We start from the raw sequence: 22,427 nt of genomic DNA on the forward strand, positions 1-22,427 counted from the left end.
CCAAATGCTAAAGCTAATAAAAACCTGATTCTAAATGTTCTTTAAAGCAACTTCCTCAGCAAATTGCATCCTTTATAAATGCTGCCAGATAACATTAGTGATCACTGCCCGTTGATCAGTCTGTTAGCTAAAATCCATTAGGTTATCACCTTACGTAATGTACTATAGATTGATACCACAATCCAAATACATCGCCTTGAATTCTGAACTTGAGTCATTATTCATTTATTTATTATTATTTACTGTTTGGATCAGTGCACTAACCAGGTTAACGAAGACCCTTTTCAGGCGTGGCCTGAGACATAAAGACAAAAATCAGGAAAGATTTTTAATCATATAATTAGATGGCTGTAGTGCAATCAAAGCAAAACCCAAGATAGCCACAATTACACGCCTGTATACACTGATCCTGATCACATCAATTATTTATCAACCTTTTCGTCATTTAATCTCAGTTCAGGCGAGACTTTTCTAGTTACAGAGAAACATTTTAAAGGAGTCCCTGCTCATTGATTATCTACTGAGCTAGCACACTTAATAACACAAAAGGATAGGGCATGATCTGATTGGAGTGAGGATTGTAATGACCTAGAAAAAAGGGCTCATTATCCAATTGAAAGACATACAGATAGGGTCTTTGCTGATAGTGAAAGAGCTATATTTATCATAGCTCTGCCAATGTAGCTGTGGCATTCCTAAACATTTCGGACAAGCCATTGGAACATTTGCAAACTGTATTGCAAACTAAACAAGGATATACATTTTGAGCCTCAAGAACAGGGTCAGTCTACCCAGGCATTCTACTTGTATGTTTTATGAGAGTGAAGCTATTACATTAGCAGTATTTCTTAGCAGTTCTCAGCTTGCTAATAAAACTGACTGTTGTAGCCTTGTGTCCCCCTCCCCCGATAGTACAATAATCCTAACTGTCCAATAGACAGTATAGATTTAATTCACATCCCTGTGACTAAATTAAATTAACCATCAAGCAGCCCTCTCAGTTCTTTCTGCCTTAGTTTGTATCACTTGGAGGATCACCTGTTTATTTGCATCTCTATCATTGCTAATGTATCTCCCTACTCTAATCTGTGCACAAACTGGTTACTAATCAGCAAGTCAATGTAAAGACACACTCCCAACCTTAATAAACTTTGCTGTCTCTTCTCTCCTTCACTTTACAGGTAGTTTGAATTATTACTTACCCTCTCTGAGGCCTTCACTGATTTCCACTGATTGCCTCTCTGGTTTCTTTGCATTCCACCTGGTTTACACCCCTTGTGCTATCTCCCTCCCCCAATACAAAGTCTATATTAGAATCCTGCTGAGCATGGAGCCTTCTTTAAATTTCTAGTCTCCCACCAGGACACAAGTGCTCTTCAGCAATTACATTCTGCTAGCCGGTAAGCCATTAGACCTCAGGAATTTGTTTTAAAAGTGTTCAGATTTGTAAAGTAATACTTACTTTTTTCTCTTGCCTTGGTTGGCTCTGGCTCTGCCCTCGCTAACGCTCGGGCTCTCTCCGCTCCCCTGCCCTGCCCCCTATTCCCTCCCGCCCCCACTACCTCTACATTTATAGTAATCATAGCCACACCCACAGCTCACCCTCACATCACCTCCACCAATCACAGCTCCTCAAGTCATATCACATTAAACCACACCAACTTGCTCCACACAAAATACTCCCAATCACTCTCATTCCCACTAGGCATTTTTTGCATCACCCACACTACTTCCCCATCCACATATAGTGCAACCCTATAATTCCTATTCAGACCCCCACCTAGAAACAACATAAACTTTATAACCATGACTATCACACAACTAAATCTAGTCTGTCTTCTCATAATTCTTTACAACACCACAAGTTATCACTCTAGCAATATCCCTAAACTTAGTAGCACAACACTACATTATGCACTCTCATACACAGACACCACACATTATAATAATATCTGCCCACACTTATTCAAGAACTACATAACAGACCAATTCAGAACTAAACACATATGCTCTCATTCCTACTCCAAAAAAACACAATTCTTTCTCACACTCCTCACCAAACTCCAACATCTGTATAACCATTTTAAGTCTAGGCTCACCCTAAGTGGGGATATCCACCCCAACCCAGGCCCAAATCCATCCTGTCCAACACAGACTGCTCCAACACAAATGTCAGAACATAACACTCCCACTTTCTTCATCCCTGGGCAAATCAACAACAGCAGCAAAATCAACCATCTTTTAATGCTAAATATTAATATTAGAAGTATCAAAAATAAAATACCTGAACTCCAGGCCACAATAGCACACTACTCCCCAGACATAGTTGCTTTAACAGAAACCTGGCTAAATAAAAACATAGCTAACTCAGAAGTTCTTCCTGCCGGCTACAGTATCATTAGACAAGACAGACCACTTTGTAAAGGGGGTGGAACTGCCTTACTCTACAAGTCCAACTTAACTGTCCATCAATTACCAAACTCCTACCCCTCCCCCAATAATTGGGACATACTTATCTCACAACTTCAACTTCACCCTAAAATGGTCATCACCACAATTGTGATCTATATTCCACCTGCTAGCCTTGAAGACTTCTTATCCTGGTGTTCTTCCACATACTCACAAGAAACCCTTATTCTGGGGGACTTCAACCTAGATTGGTTCACCTGTATATCAGAACCACCAAGTAATCTAATAAATCTCCATGGCTACCAGCAGCTAGTCCAAATTCCAACTAGGTGTGATAAATAATCTAAAAGGGTATCCATCCTTGACTGGGTCCTAACTAACAACCCCAGATTGTACCCTCACACAGGCAGTCCCCCAGACACCTTAAGTGACCACAACATAATTTACTTTATACGTAGTAGAGCAAGCATATGCAAAACCACTAACTATATATCCACTAGAAACACAAAAAAATTCTCTCCTGAGGTCCTCAACACTTTACTGTGCAACTGTGACTGGACCCCCTTAAAAACCCTCCCACTTGACCAGGCTGTAGCATATTTCAACAAAACATTTCTACAACACCTAGACACTGTTGCTCCATTGCGCAAAATCAAGGTTAGAACCTCTACAAACCCCTGGCTCAGTAAAGAAACCAAACAAATCCTCAAGTCCAGAGACGCACACTGCCTGGCGTTACTATCAAAAAAACAAAGAAACACAAAGCCTAACTAAGTACCAAGAACTGCGCAACCATGCAAAAAAATGCATTAGGCTGGACACAAAATCCTACTTCACAACATTACAAACTAAATACCAACACAACCCGCAAAAATTTTGGAAAAATGTAAACCAGCTACTAAAATCCACCCAAAAGGCTACCCCCAAACCAACCACCCCTGACACTAAAGTTCCCATCGAAACACAATTCAACTCCCACTTTGTGAACTCAATTCTATCCTTAGTATCACAGGACAGTTCCTTCCTCACTATCCCCCCCCCCAACACAAATAACACTAATACAACCTTTACCGTCAAAACAGTTTCCACCACTTCAATCAAAAATATGCTCTCCAAACTAAAAACCTCATCAACAGCAGCCGACCTACTCCTCAGCTATTTCTTGAAACTCACAGCAGATGCTATTGCTATCCCAGTCTCCACTCTCATAAACAGATCAATTGTTGAAAACGATGTGCCCAAACTCTGGAAAATATCCTATGTTACACCCATACATAAAGGTGGGACCTCCACTGAATTTAATAACTACAGACCCATTGCTTTACTCTCCCCCTGGCCAAAATCCTAGAAAAATGCATCCATACCCAGATGCTAAACTATCTCCTAGACTGCAACATCCTGTCACCTACTCAGCATGGTTTCAGACCTGCCCATAGTACCACTACAGCTCTCCTCTGCTTCACAGACACAGTAAACCGTCTCAAAAATGAAGGCCTGCAAGTGTCAACTCTTTTTTTGGATATGTCCAAAACATGTGACACAGTCTCACACCAAATCCTGCTAAACAAACTAAACCAATATCATCTATCTAATTCCACTCTTAACTGGTTCCAAAGCTACTTAACTGACAGGTACCAAGATGTGAAATGGGAAAATTCTCTCTCTCCTCAGCTGCCCATAACTATAGGAGTCCCACAGGGTTCTATCTTAGGACCACTACTATTCACAGTCTTCACAAATGACCTCCACACAGCATGCATTTATAATTCAGTATGCAGATGACACTACCTTCATCTGTGCTGCACAAAACATTCCCACCCTCCTACAAACAACTCAACTAGCATTCTCTGACGTTGAAAACTACCTTACCAAAGCCCAACTTATCCTCAATCCAAAGAAAACTCAGCTTATGATTATAACCAGTTCTAACAAAAACACTAACAGTCAATTCACTATCTACTCCACAAATGCTACTCCAATTGCTCCAGTGGCACAGGCTGAGCTATTGGGAATAACCATAGACTCCCACCTAAAATTTGATAGTCATCTGAACTTAACTATTAAAAAAGTACATGCCAAACTGGGGTCACTCTACCGTATCAAACCATTTCTTACCAACAACACAAGATCATTGCTCGCTCCCAACTTCTATCCACCCTACTCTATGCATCTCCCATTCTGACTAATCTCAATAAAACTGAACTAAGCAAAATGGAAGCTTGCTATAACAGAATTGCCCGCTTTGCTGCAAATTGCTCATATAGAACTCATCACTGTACTGCTTTGAGACAGCTCCACTGGCTCGAACTGCCCAACCTCCTAACCTACAATCAGCTCTGCCTCTGTCATTCTATCTATTACCTCCCCTATAAGTGTCTTGCCCTCAAAAACCTAGTACAACATCACTCAGCCAAAAGGCCTCTTAGATCATCAAGCAAACTACTACTAGAAGTCACCAACAGCTACAATAGCTTTGGAGATGCACTATATAGTAGTTCGGTGGCTACAAAATGGAACTCTGTCCCTACTAGCATTCAAAACACATCATCCAAAGCCTCCTTTAAAGACCTCATCAGGCAACATCTCAAGCAAAGTTGGCAGTGCCATGATTGCTCCCCAGGCTAGTGAAAGCGGATAACATATACATACTAAATCTAGAGCAATTGATAATAGTTTTCAATCTTACTCACAAACACTGGCTAATCTACAATGTATGTACTGTACCTGTGTACTATGTATGTATTCTACCTACGTTCCAAAGTTCAGCCGTACACCACAAATCTATTACTTACCTTTATTTTTAAAATTAATATTTTTTTGCTTGTTCTCTCCACTGTAACTGTTTGTGCCGCATACCACTGTAAAAACATGTCTCTTGTAATTTGTGGGTATATTGATCATGTCTAAATAACTAAATGTGTCTGTAATTTTTCTTTGTGGAGCTTTTCTCCCCGGGCCTCTGCTGAAAAAGGGCCTTTTCGGCTCAGTCAGACACCCCCAGTTAACAAATGTAAAATAAAATAAATAAATAAAATAAATTTGGAACCATTAAGGTTTTTCACAAAATGCCTCAAAACAATTAGAAAAAACAACTATTGAAGAAATGAAACCTATCTTATTTCTCCCACCACAAGCCAATACTCATCTTTATTTCTAATTCTTCTCGTGCAGCTTCAAGTGTATAATGTTTGATCATCAAAAATTCTGTTTTACAACTGTATGCTATTCAAACATAATTTGTGTGGGTGTAATATATAAATATATATGTATACACATTTACATATATAGTGATATGTATAGCTCTCTCCCTATATGTTTGTAGATGGGTCTACTTGAGATTACCAAAATCTCAGTAGACCGACGCTCTAAACACCGAGCCGAAAAGCTTGATGTGTCAGATCAACGACACGTCAGAATGCAGACTTCCGAATGGTTGACAGACCATCTTGAGCAGAACAGGAAATCCTCTCTTGTGGACATTTTAGCGCGATCTCGGAGTTACGGGGAAGTGTCGGGGGGGGGGTGCAGGGGAGCATAGCCCCCCCCCCCCCCCAGCAAGAACGTGAAATGTGAAGGTAAGTGTTTTAGATTTTTTTACTTGTAGTGTATATTTTGTTTTAGTGGTAAGGGTTTAGTTTAGTTTAATTTAGATGATGCGCAGGGTGTGAGTGAGGGGAACTAGGTAGTTTTATGTGGAGTGTTGTGTTTTTTCTTTTGTGTGTGTGTGTTGTTGTATGTATGTTTTACAGAGGTGTGTCGTGGTTTTGAAGTGTTGGTATTGTGTGTTGGGTTTGAGCGGTTTCGGTGTTGTCGGCTCGGTGTTTTGTCTGTCGGATATGTGGGATGTCGGGTAAGTGAAGTAGACCCATATATGGATAGGCAATATATATATATATATATATATATATATATATATATATATATATGCTATAGCTATAAATATATACATATATATATATATATATATATATATATATATATATATATATATAGCTATAGATATATATATATATATATATATATATGTATATGGGATCCGGTCACATGCTCGACTAGCATATGTCCGAATCACAAAACATCAAGCACACATACACGAAACCGCTTAACATCGACAAGCGCTTCCGTGTATGTGTGCCTGTTTCATAGATCGGACTACAGTGCAGGTAAAGGAAGATTCCCTTTTCCCCACTGTCGTACGATCTCGGAGTGAGAATAATAAAGTAGGGGGTGTGGGGGGTGCAGGGGGGGGGGCGAAGCCCCCCTGCAGAACTGTAGATTTTTTTTTTTAACTACACGTACACGGAAGCGCTTTTCAGTGTTAAGCGCTTTTGTGTATGTGTGTTCGATGTTTTGTGATTCGGACATATGCTAGTCTAGCATGTGTCCTAGACCCATATATATATATATATATATATATATATATATATATATATATAAAAATATATATATATATATATATATATATATATATAGATATATATATATATATAGATATATCTATATGTGTGTGTGTGTGTTTTTACATTTTCTGCAAGCTTTACTTCTACAGCAGGTATTATCCCTTCAAGTTTTATATATGCAATAATCATGCCACTAGCAAAAATTCCCTCACCTTCTTCTGCTGCTGATATTCAACCTGTGACTAACATCTGTCTTCTCTGAAAAGCTTGTGTACATATATATCAATAAGTTTCATATACTGACTGGTAACACTGTTTTTGGCTTAACTGCAGTACCATAACAGCTTTTTTCACTTTAACTGATTAAATATGTACTAATATCTTCAAAGGTATAAGCGCAGAAGCAATTTTCCTTGACTGCAAAAAAGCATTTGACACTGTGGGCTACCAGTTGCTTATATAAAAACCTTGCACTTTGTGGCTTCTGTCATGAAGTTTTAATGTGGCTCATGTTTGTTTCAGACAGAACATGTAGGATTGTTGGTTATAACTATTCAACTGAAACACTCCTTTACTTGGCCCTCTCCTTCTCTGTCTATATATATATATATATATATATATATATATATATATATATATATAATTTATTTATTTATTTATTTGCATTTGTTAACCGGGTTGGTCCAGCTGGGTAAGAATTACCCTTTTTCAGTGGAGACCCGAGGGGAAAAGCCCCAAACAGACATACAAATACATACGAATAGAGACAAATTAACAATATTACAGAGGAAAACAATATTATGGGTACAATGGATAAGAAAAACAATCAATGAAAGTCTGAGAATATGAGTAAGGTAGACCAGAGGCATGCATGCAAAAGATTTATGAAAAGGTGTTCTGAGCAAGATCTCTGAATTAAGTTAAAGTAGGCAAAGAAATGATGATTTAGATGTGGAGTTATTAGTGTGGGAGGGAGTTTTAGGTGGGAGCATGTGAAGGACATTCCCATTTGGAGGAGAGATGGGAGAGAAGCATGAATTTGAAATTGTTGTGGTTAGGTATATTACGTAGTGGTGTGGGGAGATTGTTCCATAGTTTGGCTATAGTGTGGGATAGTAGTAGTTTACCAGTTGGGTGGATGGGTTTGTGTACATGCAGGAGGTTTTGGCCTGTGGATCTCAGGGTACGGTTAGGTGTGTAGGGTGTTAGAGATTTAGCAAGAGAGGGGCATTCTGCTGGTTTAAAGATGAGTTTGTGGGCTGTTGTAAGTTGTAGGTACTTTAGGTGGTTGTGGAGTTCTAGCCAGTTTAGGGTGTGTAGGGAGTGACAGTGATGGGAAGAGTTCTTAGAATTGGTTGCAAATTTGCAGATTTTGTTGTAACAGGCCTCAAGTTTAGCACGGAGTCCGAGTTGTAGGTTGGAGAATAGGGGAGCACCATTACAAGAGAGGGGAGAAGGAAGGTAGATGCAAGGGTATGACGGGAAGATGGAGTAAGGTAGTAGATGTGTCTGTAGAGGAGGCCGATTTTCTGGTGGGTTTTTTTGATTGCTGAGAGGATGTGGGAGTCAAATTTTAGGTTTTCATCTTTGGCAATGCCAAGTAGTTTGGTACTAGGAACGATTTCAAGGGGGGTGTTATTGTGGCTTTTGATGGAAAATTGGACTTTGTGGAACTGGGAAGTTTTAGTGGGATTAAATATTATTAGCTTTGTTTTGTTGGCATTTAGGGCCAAGTGATGCGATTGCATCCATGATTCAATTTTGGAGAAGGCTGTTTGGGTATTAAGTAGAAGTTTGGAGGGGCAGGAGGCTGAGCAGATGATAGTGGAGTCATCTGCATATTGGATGACTGAGGCTTCAGGGATGGAGAGGTGAAAGTTGTTAATGAATAAGTTGAAGAGCAGAGGGCCAAGTACTGATCCTTGGGGAACTCCTGTGGGTGTAGGTAAGAAAGGGGAGGTTGACTCTTTCCATTGTACAGCTTGCTGGCGCGTGGAAAGGTAGCTGGAGAACCAGTCTAGGGTTGAGGGAGATAGATGCAAGTGTGAGAGCTGGGACAGGAGGAGGAAATGGGAAATAGTGTTGAATGCCTTTGAGAGGTCAAGAAATAGAGAAGATACGTATTTGCCACTCTCATGTGCCAGGTTGACTGTTTCGGGGAAGGAAATGAGGGCTGTCATGGTGCTGTGGCCTGGGCGGAAGCCGTGCTGGGTGGGGGAGAGGAGTTTGTGCTGGATTAGGTAGGGCATGAGCTGGGAGTGGATGGCTTTCTCTAGAATTTTAGAGAGAGGAGAGAGTATAGCTATGGGTCTGAAGTTGGTAGTGTCTGTGTTCTTACCACCTTTGTGGAGAGGAATTATGTATGCATAACGCCAGATGGTTGGTACATAGGATTCCTGAATGGATCTATTAATGAGGATGGATATGGGATAGGCTATAGATTCGGCTGATATTTGAAGAAAATTTGCTGGAAGGTTGTCAGGGGCATTGCGGCATGGTTTTAGCTTTTGTAGTAGTCTTTTTATAGTATAGGTGGAGACAGGTTTAAGTGAGAATAGCGGTGGAGGAGGGGGGTGAGAGAGAGGGGGTTTGGGGTGCAGGGTGAGGGGTTAGTAATGATGGATGGATTGGGGAAAGTGGAGGATAATTTAGCTATACAATCAATGAAAAATGTGTTGAAGTTAGTGGCCGTTTCAAGACTTGAGAGGTTGGGATTGGGGCAGGGGTTGGAACTATTACCAGGGTTGAGTATTGAAGAGATGGATGTCCAGAATTTCTTTGGATTGTTTGAGTGTTTGTATTGCAGACTGCTGTAGTAGTTTTTGCGATCTTTTGTTATTGATTTTTTGGCCAGGTTATGAAGATGTTTATATTCTTGGAGGGTGGTGGGGTTTTCTGTTTTGGTACAGTTTCCACTTTTTGTTTCTCTGAGTGATTATCAGTTTAGTTTCTTGGGATAGCCAGGGGCAGGAATTTGTTTTGATACATTTGGTTTGTAAAGGGGCTACTTTATCAAGTAAGGTAAGGAAGGTTTGATTAAAATATGTGATGGCGTTATCTAGTGGAAGGATTTTCAGTGGGGACCAATTAGTAACCTTGAGGCATTCAGAGAAGATTTCGGGGTTGAAGGAAGATAGGTTACAGGATTGTTTGAAAATGTGTTGTTTTTCTAAGTGTGAGGATAGGCGGTCAGTGAAGGCTGGTAAGTGGTCGCCTAGGGGGTCTGGTATTACACCAGCTTTCAAGATACGGTTGGGATGTGTTGTTAATATCCAGTCTAAGATGGTACCGGAGGAACCATCTTTGTTTGGCCTAGTAGGGAGGTCTGTTAGTTGGGTGAAATTGTAGAGGTTGATAGAGTGAGATGGGGTATCTATGAGGAAAGAGGTCCAGTTAATATTTACATCACCAAGAATGTAGGCTTCATATTTGATGTTTGAGTTGAACCAAGAGAGGATGTCTTCCAGAGTTTTGGTATTGTCTCAGAGTGAGATGTAGATGGAGCAGATGCAGATGGATTTATAGTTGTTAAGTTTTAGAAAGCCTACAGTCATTTCTGCATTGGCAAATGTTGGGATGGGGTTGGTCAATGGAGTAAAAGTGAGAGTGGAGGAGTAGATAATTGCTACGTCACCTCCTTTTCTATGAGTTCTATCATTGCGTATAATGCGGTAGCCTGGAGGAAGGATTTCATTATCTCTGATGGAGGGTTTGAGCCAGGTCTCAGAGACAGCGGTTATGTCTGGCTGGTTGTAAGAGAGCCAGGCATGAAGGTTGGGGATTTTATTACGGAGGCTTTGTGCATTTAGGGTCATGAGGCGGATAGTCTTGTGTTTGTGTTGATTAGAACTTGGGTTAGGGTGGGTACAGGTAGGGGTTGGGCTTGGGTTAGGGTGGATGTCACCTGACAGAGAGAGTGAGATATGAGAGGAGCTGATTGAAGAAAAGTAGAGGATAAAGGGAAGTATGTTTTTTTGGGGGGAGGGTTGTCTTAGAGAAAGTAGATAGAGTGGGATGAGGAGATGGTGATGTAGGGAGTAAGGAGAGTTTGAAAAGATTGGATTGGCTGGAGGAGTAAAGTTCTGGAGAGATCTGTGAATATGAGTGGGATATATCTGGGGGATGTGAGGTGGTGGTGTGTGTGGTTAGGTATGTATTAGTGTGGAGGCTAAGGTGGGTAATGTAGGTTAGGGATATTAAAAGGGTAGATAGTAGTAGAGCTTGTTGTGGGAAGGTAGGCATTGTAGTATAGATTTGTGAGGTGTGGTGTATGTATGAGAGAGGGTGGGGATTTGTATGAGATTGGTGTGTGTATGAAGTGCTACGCTCATCATGCAAACTGTAATGTTCCAAAGGTCACTCTTTTTCTCTTGAAAGTCCACCACTTTCACCAATGTAACCACCATGTCTTGTTCGCTGCTCTCGGACATTTGCATGAAAAGGTGATAATGACCTCTGCTTGTACTGTTAATTGTGCATCAGTCCCATATCTGAAGAATTACTGTTTTTCTTCTTCGGGTATACCGGTTCTACTTTCATAGTACAGCAAATTTTGGGAATTTCCTCTGGAAGACCCAGTCTTAGCTTTCCTGGTCCCCATCTTGGTCCCTTAAAAAGTACAGAAAGCTTGTTGTAGAAACCAGGTGCGATCCAAAATGTATTCCAGATGTGAAGCAGGAGCTGAAACAGGTCAGCTGAGATGGCTGCAGTGATGAGAGCATATGAACCATTCACCAGACTTCCACACACCATCAGCATAGCAATTGTGGTTCTAATTCCATTCTGACCGATATTGTTATACAGGAACAACATGGGAGCTGCTACAATGAGCATCACACAGCAGGTTGTCGCTCTCCCTCCCGTGTAGTTAGAAACTATACCTGCAATTATCCCACCTAAAATTCCTCCAAAATCAAAGAGCGTAGATATATCTCCAGCACCTTTTGAATCTAAATGTGCTACGTTGGGAATGAACAGTGGTAGCCAGTAAAGGAAGGTGTAGCTGACAAGCTTGGCAAATAGTAAGAAGAGAGAAAACTCCAACACACCTGGATTTTTAAGGGCACTTACAAAGCTAATGGCAGTGGGCTCTTCAATGACAGTGCCCCGCTCTGTGGGTATGTTGATACTGCTCTCTGCTGCATGGTTCGGGCTCCTAAAGAGTTCCTCATCACTACCATTTCTGATTAATGGTGTCAGTTCAAGTCCTTCATGGTGTTGAGGAGGACAGCAATCCACATCTTCTTGACATTCCACTGTTGGCTGTGGTATGCTGTTATCTGCTTCACTGCTATCAGATGGACCTGCTGGCTGTGGTATGCTGTCAACTGCTTCACTGCCATCAGATGGACCTGCTGGCTGTGGTATGCTGTCATCTGCTTCAGTGCCATTGGATGGACCTGAAGACTGTGGTATGCTGTCATCTGCTTCAGTGCCATCGGATGGACCTGCTGACTGTAGTATGCTGTCATCTGCTTCACTGCCATTAGATGGACCTGCTGACTGTGGTATGCTGTCATCTGCTTCACTACCATCAGATGGACCTGCTGACTGTGGTATGCTGTCATCTGCTTCACTGCCATCGGATGAACCTGCTGGCTGTGGTATGCTGTTATCTGCTTCACTGTCATCGGATGGACCTGCTGGTTGTGATATGCTGTCATCCGCTGCATCGCCATCAGATGGACCTACTGGCTGTGGTATGCTGTCATCCGCTTCACCGCCATCAGATGGACCTGCTGGCTGTGGTATGTTGTCATCTGCTTCACCGCTATCAGATGGACCTGCTGGCTGTGGTATGCTGTCATCCACTTCACCGCCATCAGATGGATCTGCTGGCTGTGGTATGCTGTCATTTGCTTCACCTCCATCAGATGGACCTGCTGGCTGTGGTATGCTGTCATCTGCTTCACCTCCATCAGATGGACCTGCTAGCTGTGGTATGCTGTCATCTGCTTCACCTCCATCAGATGGACCTGCTGGCTGTGGTATGCTGTCATCTGCTTCACCTCCATCAGATGGACCTGCTGGCTGTGGTATGCTGTCATCTGCTTCACCTCCATCAGATGGACCATTTTTTTAAGTGACTCAGTACAGATAATTTCTTCTACTTTTTCTAAAGCCGGCAATTCTTCATCCTGGAATGTGGACTCAGTTTCTTTTCCTTTCTGATTAGTGACTTTTGTAATGCTCACTGTTATGGTTTTCTGCTTGTACTTTGTTCTATTTAATTTACGAACAGCTTCTTGAACCTCTAATGGTACACAGTGCACACATTTACCCAGTAGACCATGACGACACAACTGTGGGTCCCGGTTTCTATTAATCTTGCCATCCTGTTTGAAAAGACATTCATCAATATCATCTTCTGGTACGGCAATAACATTCTGGGATCAACCCACTGGTGTTGAGTTGTCCATGATCTCTTTAGACTGTGAGCCTCAGTTCTAAAATGTACAATTGCAATTGACAGTTGATACTTATCACTGGTGTCCCCTCAGGGTTCTGTAGTGGAACTAGTTCTTTTTTGTATTTTTTTTTGCCGCAGGTTCAGAATGCAAAACTGAAGGCACGTGGGATGAAAGTGAGTACACATAATACAGTTTTAATGGCAACAACTGGGGGAAGTCAGAAGATGAGAACTGAGATAGTTTGTTCCACTATTTTCCATTCTTTTAGGGATGTCACAACTGTATTCTTTTAGGTCGCTGAAGGTCTTTCTTAGTTTTGCCATAACGAATGAAATCACAGAATTATGAGCCAGCAGCAAACAGGGAAAATATGCCGATATGCAACAAAAATAGCAAGTGGTCTCCAAAATTACCAAAGACGAGAATAAAGCATCAAACAGAAATCACAGCATACAGAAATCCTGAGTTCATGAGCAAAAGAGCTGCGGTGATGGATTTAAAACAGTGCAGTGCAGCTGTTGTATATCTTACTGTCACTTTGAATGCATTAATCTGCAAGCTGGGAGTAGTTATCAATTCCCCTAGTGACTTGGAGATTCCAGTTTTTTTCTGGAGATCAGAGTAACTGCTGCAAGGGGAGAAGCTTTTAATCTTTCTTTTGTCATGCTTTTTTAACTAGGATTTTTTTTACATTGCAATACCTACATTTTTAAAAATATTTGCATTTGTACTTTCTTCCCAAAGAATGGACCATGACTTCAGTTGTACTACAGTTTGGTGTCTTAGTTTGTAGTCCATTGCTTTAGAAGCACTAACAAAAGTTGCAAATAGATTAACAACATTTTTGTTAATGAAAGATCCTCCATAATCCACTGAGTCACTAGCAATATAAAGTCTTCCTTGAACTCTGTTCCTGAATTGTGTGTTTTGTATAGATGAAATTTTAACTAGGGCTCACAATTTTTTTCAAACTGTCACTAAGTGCCTACAGGATAAGTTCACTTTAATTATATAAAATATTAACAAATAAGTTAATTGTTGATGCAAAGATGTCTACGGTTACTGTGTTTGGTACTCATGAAAGGCTACTCAGAACTGACATTTTCATTATAACTGATCCTAAAAGGGAGCTACTCTGCAGGTCTAATAACAGGGATACTTGATGTGTTATTAAGTGAATACTTGTGTTTCACCCCTAACTCCTGAGGCAGGAAATGATATGTTTATTCATAGTCTTCTGCACAAACTGGAGTGTGAACTACTGTTATTCTCGCTACTTTCTCTATAAAACACACTTAAGGTCTAAGGTTCATTAATTTCTCAACCTGACATGAGTATCAGTTTTACACTGTTCAGTATACACATGGTTGCCCATGCCCATTAGTGCAAATGCTAAGTTCTTTGATATTCAAAAAAATCCTCTCTCTCTCTCTAATCGTTCCTCGCCTTTCTATAACCATTAGAGTCCGGTTTTCAGATTTTGATGAATTCTGGGCTGTTTTGTAGTTTCTGTGTTGCCCAGACCTTACTAAGATAGAAGGAAGCTTTTCTGTTCATCAGTGAGAGTGATGAGCTTTGAGCAGCCTATCTGTCACTGGAGGAGTGGTTTCAGCTCAGAATCTGTAGTTTTATTGTCCATTTTGGGCTATTTCTCTCCCTTTCATCTTTCTGTTTAAAAACTCGTGTTTGTGTGGTTTTGTGCATCGTGCAGTGCCATTTAACTAGGGTTAAACTGTTCCCAGTGCCAGAAAGTCTACTCTTCTAATTTTCCCTTTGAACTAGTCAGTTTTCTAGTTTTAGTACTCAAAACTGTTTCCTTGTGTTAAGCACTTGTTCAAAACTCGTTGCAAGCACTAAATAATCTACAGATTACTGCAGCACTCAACTTTCCTCACTTGTTAGTAGGAAAACAGTTTTTAGTACTTAGACATGCCTGGATAGGTGCTTATTAATTTAAGGGTCAGCTCCCGGTATTTTCCCCTGTCCACCTGATGAATCTGGCATCTTGGGCAATGTCGCAGTTGCCTCATGTACACTGAAAACCCTGTCCTCCTACCACCCAACACTGCAACCTGTGAGAGATGCACTTATATAGCCAAGCTTTCTCCAGCCAAGACTGTACTAGACAGTCAAAAGGAGAAGGTAAACACCTGCACCACACCACACTCAACACATAGTCCGTCTAAACCTACACTACCTAAACCCAGACATAGTAACACAAAACGCACACCTACATTTGCTGAGGCTCTCAATAAAAATCTGCCCAAACAGACACCTCCAAAGCTGAAACGCAAGCAGCCACCACCCCCCCAGCACTACCCAAATGACACACAGACCACAAAATCAGTGCGCCACTCAACTTCAGCCCATAAGACAAATCAAAATACCCAACACACTAGTCATAGGTGACTCTATCGTCAGGCACACTGATCTCCCACTCACCAGGCTAAATGAGGAGAAAGCTACTGTCCGCTACCTGTTGGGTGCAAGGATCCGCCACATAATGCAAGCACTCAGGTCATTCCACAACAAGTACAAATATGATTCTGTCATTATCTATGTTGGTGTGAATGACCTGAGATACACTTCCCTGGAGTACATGAAAAGAGACATGGAGGAGCTCTCGGATCTTATAGCCCAGACAGGTATGACCCTAGCCCTGAGTAGCATCCTGCCATCACCCAGAATGATACCACAATACAAAGACAAAATGATTGACTTCAGCAATTGGCTAAGCTTCTGGTGTAATTCTAAGGGGATCCAGTGTCTGTCTACCTGGGATGACATGATCAGCAGACCACGATGCTTTGCCAGAGATGGCCTACACCTTTCGCCCCTGGGATTCTGGATACTGGCTAAGGCTCTTGCCACCCCTATAGTGCCTTTTTTAGGCAAGGTTCAAACGACAAACTCACCACCGTAGCAGGTATAAGAAAGCAAAATCTGAGGGTAATGCTACTCAAAGCTAGAAGTCTAAACCACAAAATGCACTCACTCGAGGCACTCCTTAAAATGGAGAAAATCGACATCTGTGCAGTGACAGAGACCTGGTTCAAGGCTCCAGAGAGCACCACTGCATTACCAGGCTATAACTCATACCACACCTTTCGGCCACCTAACCTGGACCAAAACACTAGAGGAGTCGTGTCCATATTCATTAAGGATAATCCACACCTCCAGGCTAGTTGCTCAACATAATGGATCCAAAATTATCCAAGTGCAACTAACACTGGGCAAGACTGCAATCCAGGTTGTAGCTTGTTACAGATCCCCTGCCATGCCCCAGGATGCCCACTGCACGTTTCTTGATAATACTGAGTAATGTTAAGGTACAGCCCAATACTCTAATAATGGGCGATTTCAACTACCCCACCATCAACTGGGAGAACTACTCATGTACTAACTCATTTGGTCAACGCTTTGTGGAATTCATAAATTCCATTGGCCTGGAACAGCTTGTCCATACCCCCACCAGAGGCAGCGATATCCTGGACCTTGTCATTACCAGTATGGGCAATTGATATTCCAAGCCAAAGGTCAGCTCCTTGCTGGTCAGAGCCAACCACAAGCTAATCATCCTAGACAGCAATATCCCACCCCCCATTAAGGAAACCACTGTAAAAACTTCTCCAAAGCCCACTTCATGCTTCTTAAGATAGAAGTGGCAAGCTTAATGACACCCATACAGATGGAAAATAGAGGTACTACTGCTGAATCCTATGCAAATGCACTATATAAGCACATACACGAGTGCATGGATCATTCCATCCTCAACAGAACCAAGACACTATCCTCCAAAAAAAAGGAAGTCAATCTGGTAGTCCCCTGCCATAAATAAACTCTACAACAGAAGGAAGAAGCTGTTGCAAAAAAGAATAAAATCCCCTGATTGCAGGAACTCCCTGGTCAGCCTCAGTAAGAAGCTGAGATCCCTCATAAAATCCTCCAAAGCTAGTTGCGAAAATAAAATCGCCAGTGATTCTAAAGACAACCACAAAGCATTCTACAGCTATGTCAGGAATCTCAATGGTGACACTCAGATCTGCTCTGAGCTACAGCGCAATGGCACTAGATATACAGAACCAACTGATATTGCCAACATCCTGGCAAATAGGTTCAGTGCAAACTTCACCCCCCCCCCCCACACACACACACAAAGGGCCCATCACTATATCGGAAGAATGCAAAGCCCCTGTAATCACGGCTGCACAAGTAAAGACCACACTCTCCAAAGCCAAGAACACAGCATCAGTGGGACCTGACAACATCCTAGGCTGCGTTCTGCATGAACTACTGGATGAACTGGCACCCCATCTAAGTACAGTGTTCAATCATAGCCTCACTTCAGGCTTTATGCTTACTGAATGCGCTCAGCGATGGTTATCCCACTCCACAAAGGGGGCGCCACCACGGACCCTGAGAACTACTGCCCCATTAGCCTGAAGAGCCTGGTCTGCAAGGCCATGGAACATATCTTCGAGCTTATAAAAAAGGACATAGGTAACCTCCAAACTCTGGACCCCACTCAGTTTGGGTTTGTAAAAGGTAGGTCATGTCTCCTAAACTTGATTGACTTCTTTGAAGCAGTCACCGGAGCCGTGGACGAGGGTAAGGTGTTGCACACAGCCTACCTTAACCTTGCCAAGGCCTTCAACACCATCCCCCACTCCCGAATTATAGATAAACTCACTAGACTGGGCATAAATCCCTGTGTCACAAGATGGGTGGCCAACTGGCTCACTGACAGATCCCATACAGTGAAAGTAGCCGACTACAAATCCAACTTCAGGCCAGTGGTAAGTGGAGTACCACAGGGCTCAGTCCTGGGTCCTCTCCTTTTTGGCATCTACTTCTCAGACGTCCAGGCTAATACAGCAGGTCTTTGGCTAACGAAGTTCACAGACGACTGCAAACCAGGTGCCATAATAGAAACGCCTAATGATGTGGACATTCTACCAAGGGGCTTAACTGAGACTGATGCTTGTGTCAAAGTCATGGCTTCAAGCTCAATGCCAAGAAGTGCGTTGTCATCCCCTTTGGGAAAAACACTGTACTCATGAACTACCACATAGGCGGTAGCCTTCTTAAGCACTGAAAGTGTGACAAGAGACCTTGGGATACAGGTGGACAGTAGTCTCTCCTTTGATAATGACATCACCACAGTAGTCAGGAAATCGTTATACATGGCACACCTCATCACAAAGGGGTTCACCTCCAGAAAAAAAGAGGTCATTGTTGTTACTCTCTACTCTTCCCTCATCAGACCCATTATAGGGTACGCCCTGTTTGGCATGTACCTCACAAGACATCTACAACAACTAGAAAGGCCAAAGAAATATCTCACCAAGAGAATTACTGGCCTCAAACAGATGCCATGCACAGGCCATCTCAAAAAACTCCAGCTCTACTCTGTTGCTTATCACCTAATCAGAGGTGACATCTGCCTAACGTACAAAGCCATGTCAAACCTAGATCCTTTACACATGCTGCACTTAATGAAACCCCAATCCCTCCGAGCCACATGCTCCAGGGACCTAAACCTTGCCACCACAATAAACAGAACATACTGGAGGGATAGATTCCTGTCCCAGAGACTTCCCATGCTCTGGAACAGTCTACCCATTCATGTCAAGCAAAGCTCCTCATTAGCCCTCTTTAAGAAAAATCTCAACAACTGGGTGGGAAATAGGAAATTCACCCCGGGGATCACTTCTGTGGTTCTGCTAGACAGGGGCATAGGAAAATAACTTTCTTGGGTGTCGAAAGCAAGGGAACTTTTTTGGCTAGGCTTATATATGCCCCAGGCCGATAGCCTAGTACCTACCTATGAACCTAGTCAAACTTTTACACAAGAACTGTTGTCCCCACTTGAAGATAAACTTACTTTTCAAAACAACCTGTTTTCATTGTGACTTTAACTCAGGAATTCAGCTGTTGTAGCTTTCCTACTACTAGAAACACTTTCTGTAAAATAGCCCCAGATTCATGGAATAATGTACTACAGAATGTTTAATAGACTGATAACTGAACTATATTCATGTAACAATTAAAATTATTCTTAATGAAGGAGAATGTCTGCGGGTGTTTTTGAGTTAACTGCTAGTTTGCTTATCTCTAGTCAAAGCTACAGTCTATTTTTATCCTTGTGATTCTTCTTCCTTCCTGTTGATTCTCCTGTTTCTTAAGTGTGCTGTATTTTAAAACTTCATGTATTAGTTTGCAAACGCTGGTTATTTTTTTTTTCTGATAAATGTATTTTTTTACTGATCTGTGATGTTGACCAGTTCATTTTCATTTACATTATTAATCTGGTTGCTTAATTGGCCTGGTTAATGACTGAAAAAGATCCTCAGACTAGCCCAACTATCTTGTTAGATAAGTAAAATAAACACAATGGAGCAATGTTTTTCCCATATCTTTGTAGAATGCCAAGTTCTTCACTTTGTTACCGATCTAAATCTTGATTCCGTGTTATGATGAGTACTTAAATTGAGAGCTTGTTCTTTGACTTGGATCTCATGTTGTCATCACAGGCAGCAGCAGTCCTGTGATCCTGTATATTGTAGCACTTCCTACAAGTTTTTCTGGTGCCATATGTTCTTCCATGTCCCCAAATCACATGTACATTGTTTGACGAATTCCCAAGATTTCTCCATTCATCTTAGATTTACCATCATAGACAGTTTAAGCAGATCCATTTAGGAACTCTGAACCTTTCCGGTTTGTGACTAACATTGCTATGCTTTGCATTATCCACATAATGTCACTTACTGATACATTAATCAAGAAGAGTGCCAGCACTGACTCTTTACATAAAACACTAGAAATGTCACCTAGAATTTTTCTTGCTGTGGTTTGACTGAAAATCATTTCCTGTTTTGGTAACAAAGACATGGAATATTGATAAAAAGGAGCTGTAGTATCCTTTTTCTGGGATTTCGGTTATCAGATGTGAGGAGGTTTCCAGTATCTGCCTTGTGTTCTTTCGCTCTGCTTTGCTTGAGGATGTACACCATTTAAGTCAGAAACTTTAGTGGCAGGGAAAGAAATGACTCAGCGATTGAAACTGTAGTCCTAATAAATCTTTACAGGGCTCATTTAGTTTAAATCATGTAGTATGCTAATGTGGAAGTGTGTTTCAAGTAACAAATTCACTTGTTCCATCACATTTATGCATTTTTTTATTGTTAATGCTTGGCTGATGAGCTGTTGTGAGCCTGCCTTTTTATGATCTTTACAACTGGCTGCAGAATTCCCTTTCTTTACCACTTACCTGTTTATTGCAGTTTCTTTCTCCGGTTATGCTCAGAGGTGCCATTACTGGAAGACACGTTGATGCGAATTCTGGTCATTGGTCTCTCGCGAGAACTTCCTCTTGGACCTGCAGATGCCATGGAGCTGGCAGACCATCTGGTAAAGAGGGCAGCATCTGTGCAGGCAGATGGTAAGAATTATTATTTATCAAGGAATTTTGGATTATTTTAGGAGTGGGAATTGTTGCATTAAACTGTAGGCTGAGGCAGTGAATCAAGCCTTTGGCTATGATAGAAGTGTAATAATGGCACCTCAACTTTGGTGAAGTTATGTTTCTGAGTTCTTAGTCCTACTGCTTTTGGGTTACTTATACACACATTTCAAAATCCCTTGTTTTATCAGAGTAAGCAACCCTATTATGTATTTGATGCGTTTCTTTCAGTTGTATATGGAGTTGTGATGGCTTATCTGCTTGGAATGTATGAAGCTTTGGTTTTTGATGAGCTTGCTGAGTCTGGCTGCCATATTTAATGGATGTTCTTCGTGTTTCACTGTTGCAGTCATCACATTTGGGTTATCTGCCTGCAGGTAGCCCTCAGCCGGCCTGAATACCAGAGTCTTCGGATTCCTGCATTGGATGCTGTTTAAATTTCCATGACGTCAGGTCATCAGGGGTATAAAACATGCAGCTGATGCCATTACATCAATCTTTCTTGCCGTGCGGTGCCTGAAGCCGAAGCAGTTTGCAAGTACCGGTCGGCCGACTCCTGAAATTTTCGTTTTCTTCGAGTTTCAGATCCAAAGTCTTTAAAAAAGATAAGTACCCCATTGGGGATCCTTTTTCTTGCTCCAGCCGATGTCAGTAAAAGTTAACAATTGTCTTACCTTTGGAAAGCAAATACCTCCTAGAGATTTTCATTTATACTGTATCCCCTGTTTAGGCCCAGACCACGACGTCCCTCACTGTCGATTTTGTGCCTTGTTCAACCCCCCAAACTATTCGTCGTCGGGCTAGCTTTGCAGCAAATTATATTTGTACTCTGTCTCAGTACTCCGAAATGGCTTTGTTACACCATGTGACTACCGATCTTCTGAAAAAAAACGTAAGGATAAAGACAGACCGTATAGGTCCAAAACTACGACGATGCTTACGTTAAGCTAGTTGCCAGTCCACCGGTACTCAGTGAGGCACTTTCGCAGCCCCTCATACCCTCTACTTCAGATTTGCAGGCCTCTACTGAGACCCATTCAGAGTCTGGTATGCCGCAAGATGCTTCTTCGACTATGAACCCTGCGGATGTCTCTACCTTGGATGGATCGGGAGCCGCTGTGCAGGCACCGGCTCCTGACTGTGTATTCAGACCTATAGACTTGCATTTTAAACTGACGCCATCATCTTCATCCAGGCCTAAAACTCACATCACGCCTAGAAAACCATTGACCAAACCGCAAGCTCAGGCCCATATGCCTATAAAACAAATGCTTAGAATGGCTGAAGACCTTATTACCTTAATTAGGGGAAGCCAGCCTTCCCCCTCAAAGAGACCTAGAACTGATTTTCCTTCTGATTCTTCTGATCAGGAATCTGATATTTCTGCTCCTTCTGATTACCAGGATTTCCCCATACCTACCTATGAGGATTCTGATGCAAAGGATCCCATTCCCTCTGCTTACCCTCTAGAAGATTTTTCTTTCAGTGAAACCTTGCACAGATTTAGAACAGATCAAACTGTTTAGTTGTAGGTCAACATGAACTTGATTTTGAATGATGTCTTGAGAAGAGTTGGATCCAAGTCATCAATGTAAAAGAGGGGCTGTAGCTGTGGTAGGTCAAGAGGCAGTTTATAAAATGGCAAATAGTATTGGTGCAATGAAACACAGGAGAAAGACTGAGAATGGTGCCAACTCTTAGGGAGCATTTCCACTTGGAAAGCCAGGATTTTCTGACTCCAAA

At 41.8% G+C, this 22,427-nt stretch overlaps 1 protein-coding gene across 3 annotated transcripts in view; it reads left to right on the plus strand.

Moving 5' to 3' along the window:
- Positions 1–22,427, plus strand: part of INTS1 (integrator complex subunit 1) — a 2,399,836-nt gene that overhangs the window by 730,977 nt on the left and 1,646,432 nt on the right. For all 3 annotated transcript variants that reach the window (XM_044089756.1, XM_044089757.1, XM_044089758.1), the window contains exon 15: positions 20,506–20,663. In XM_044089756.1, coding sequence (XP_043945691.1) covers positions 20,506–20,663 — 158 coding nt within the window. The remainder of the gene's footprint in view (positions 1–20,505; positions 20,664–22,427) is intronic.

Source organism: Protopterus annectens, chromosome 12.part0 (assembly GCF_019279795.1).
Source record: "Protopterus annectens isolate FY-2018-M chromosome 12.part0, PAN1.0, whole genome shotgun sequence".
NCBI classification, from domain to species: domain Eukaryota; kingdom Metazoa; phylum Chordata; order Ceratodontiformes; family Protopteridae; genus Protopterus; species Protopterus annectens.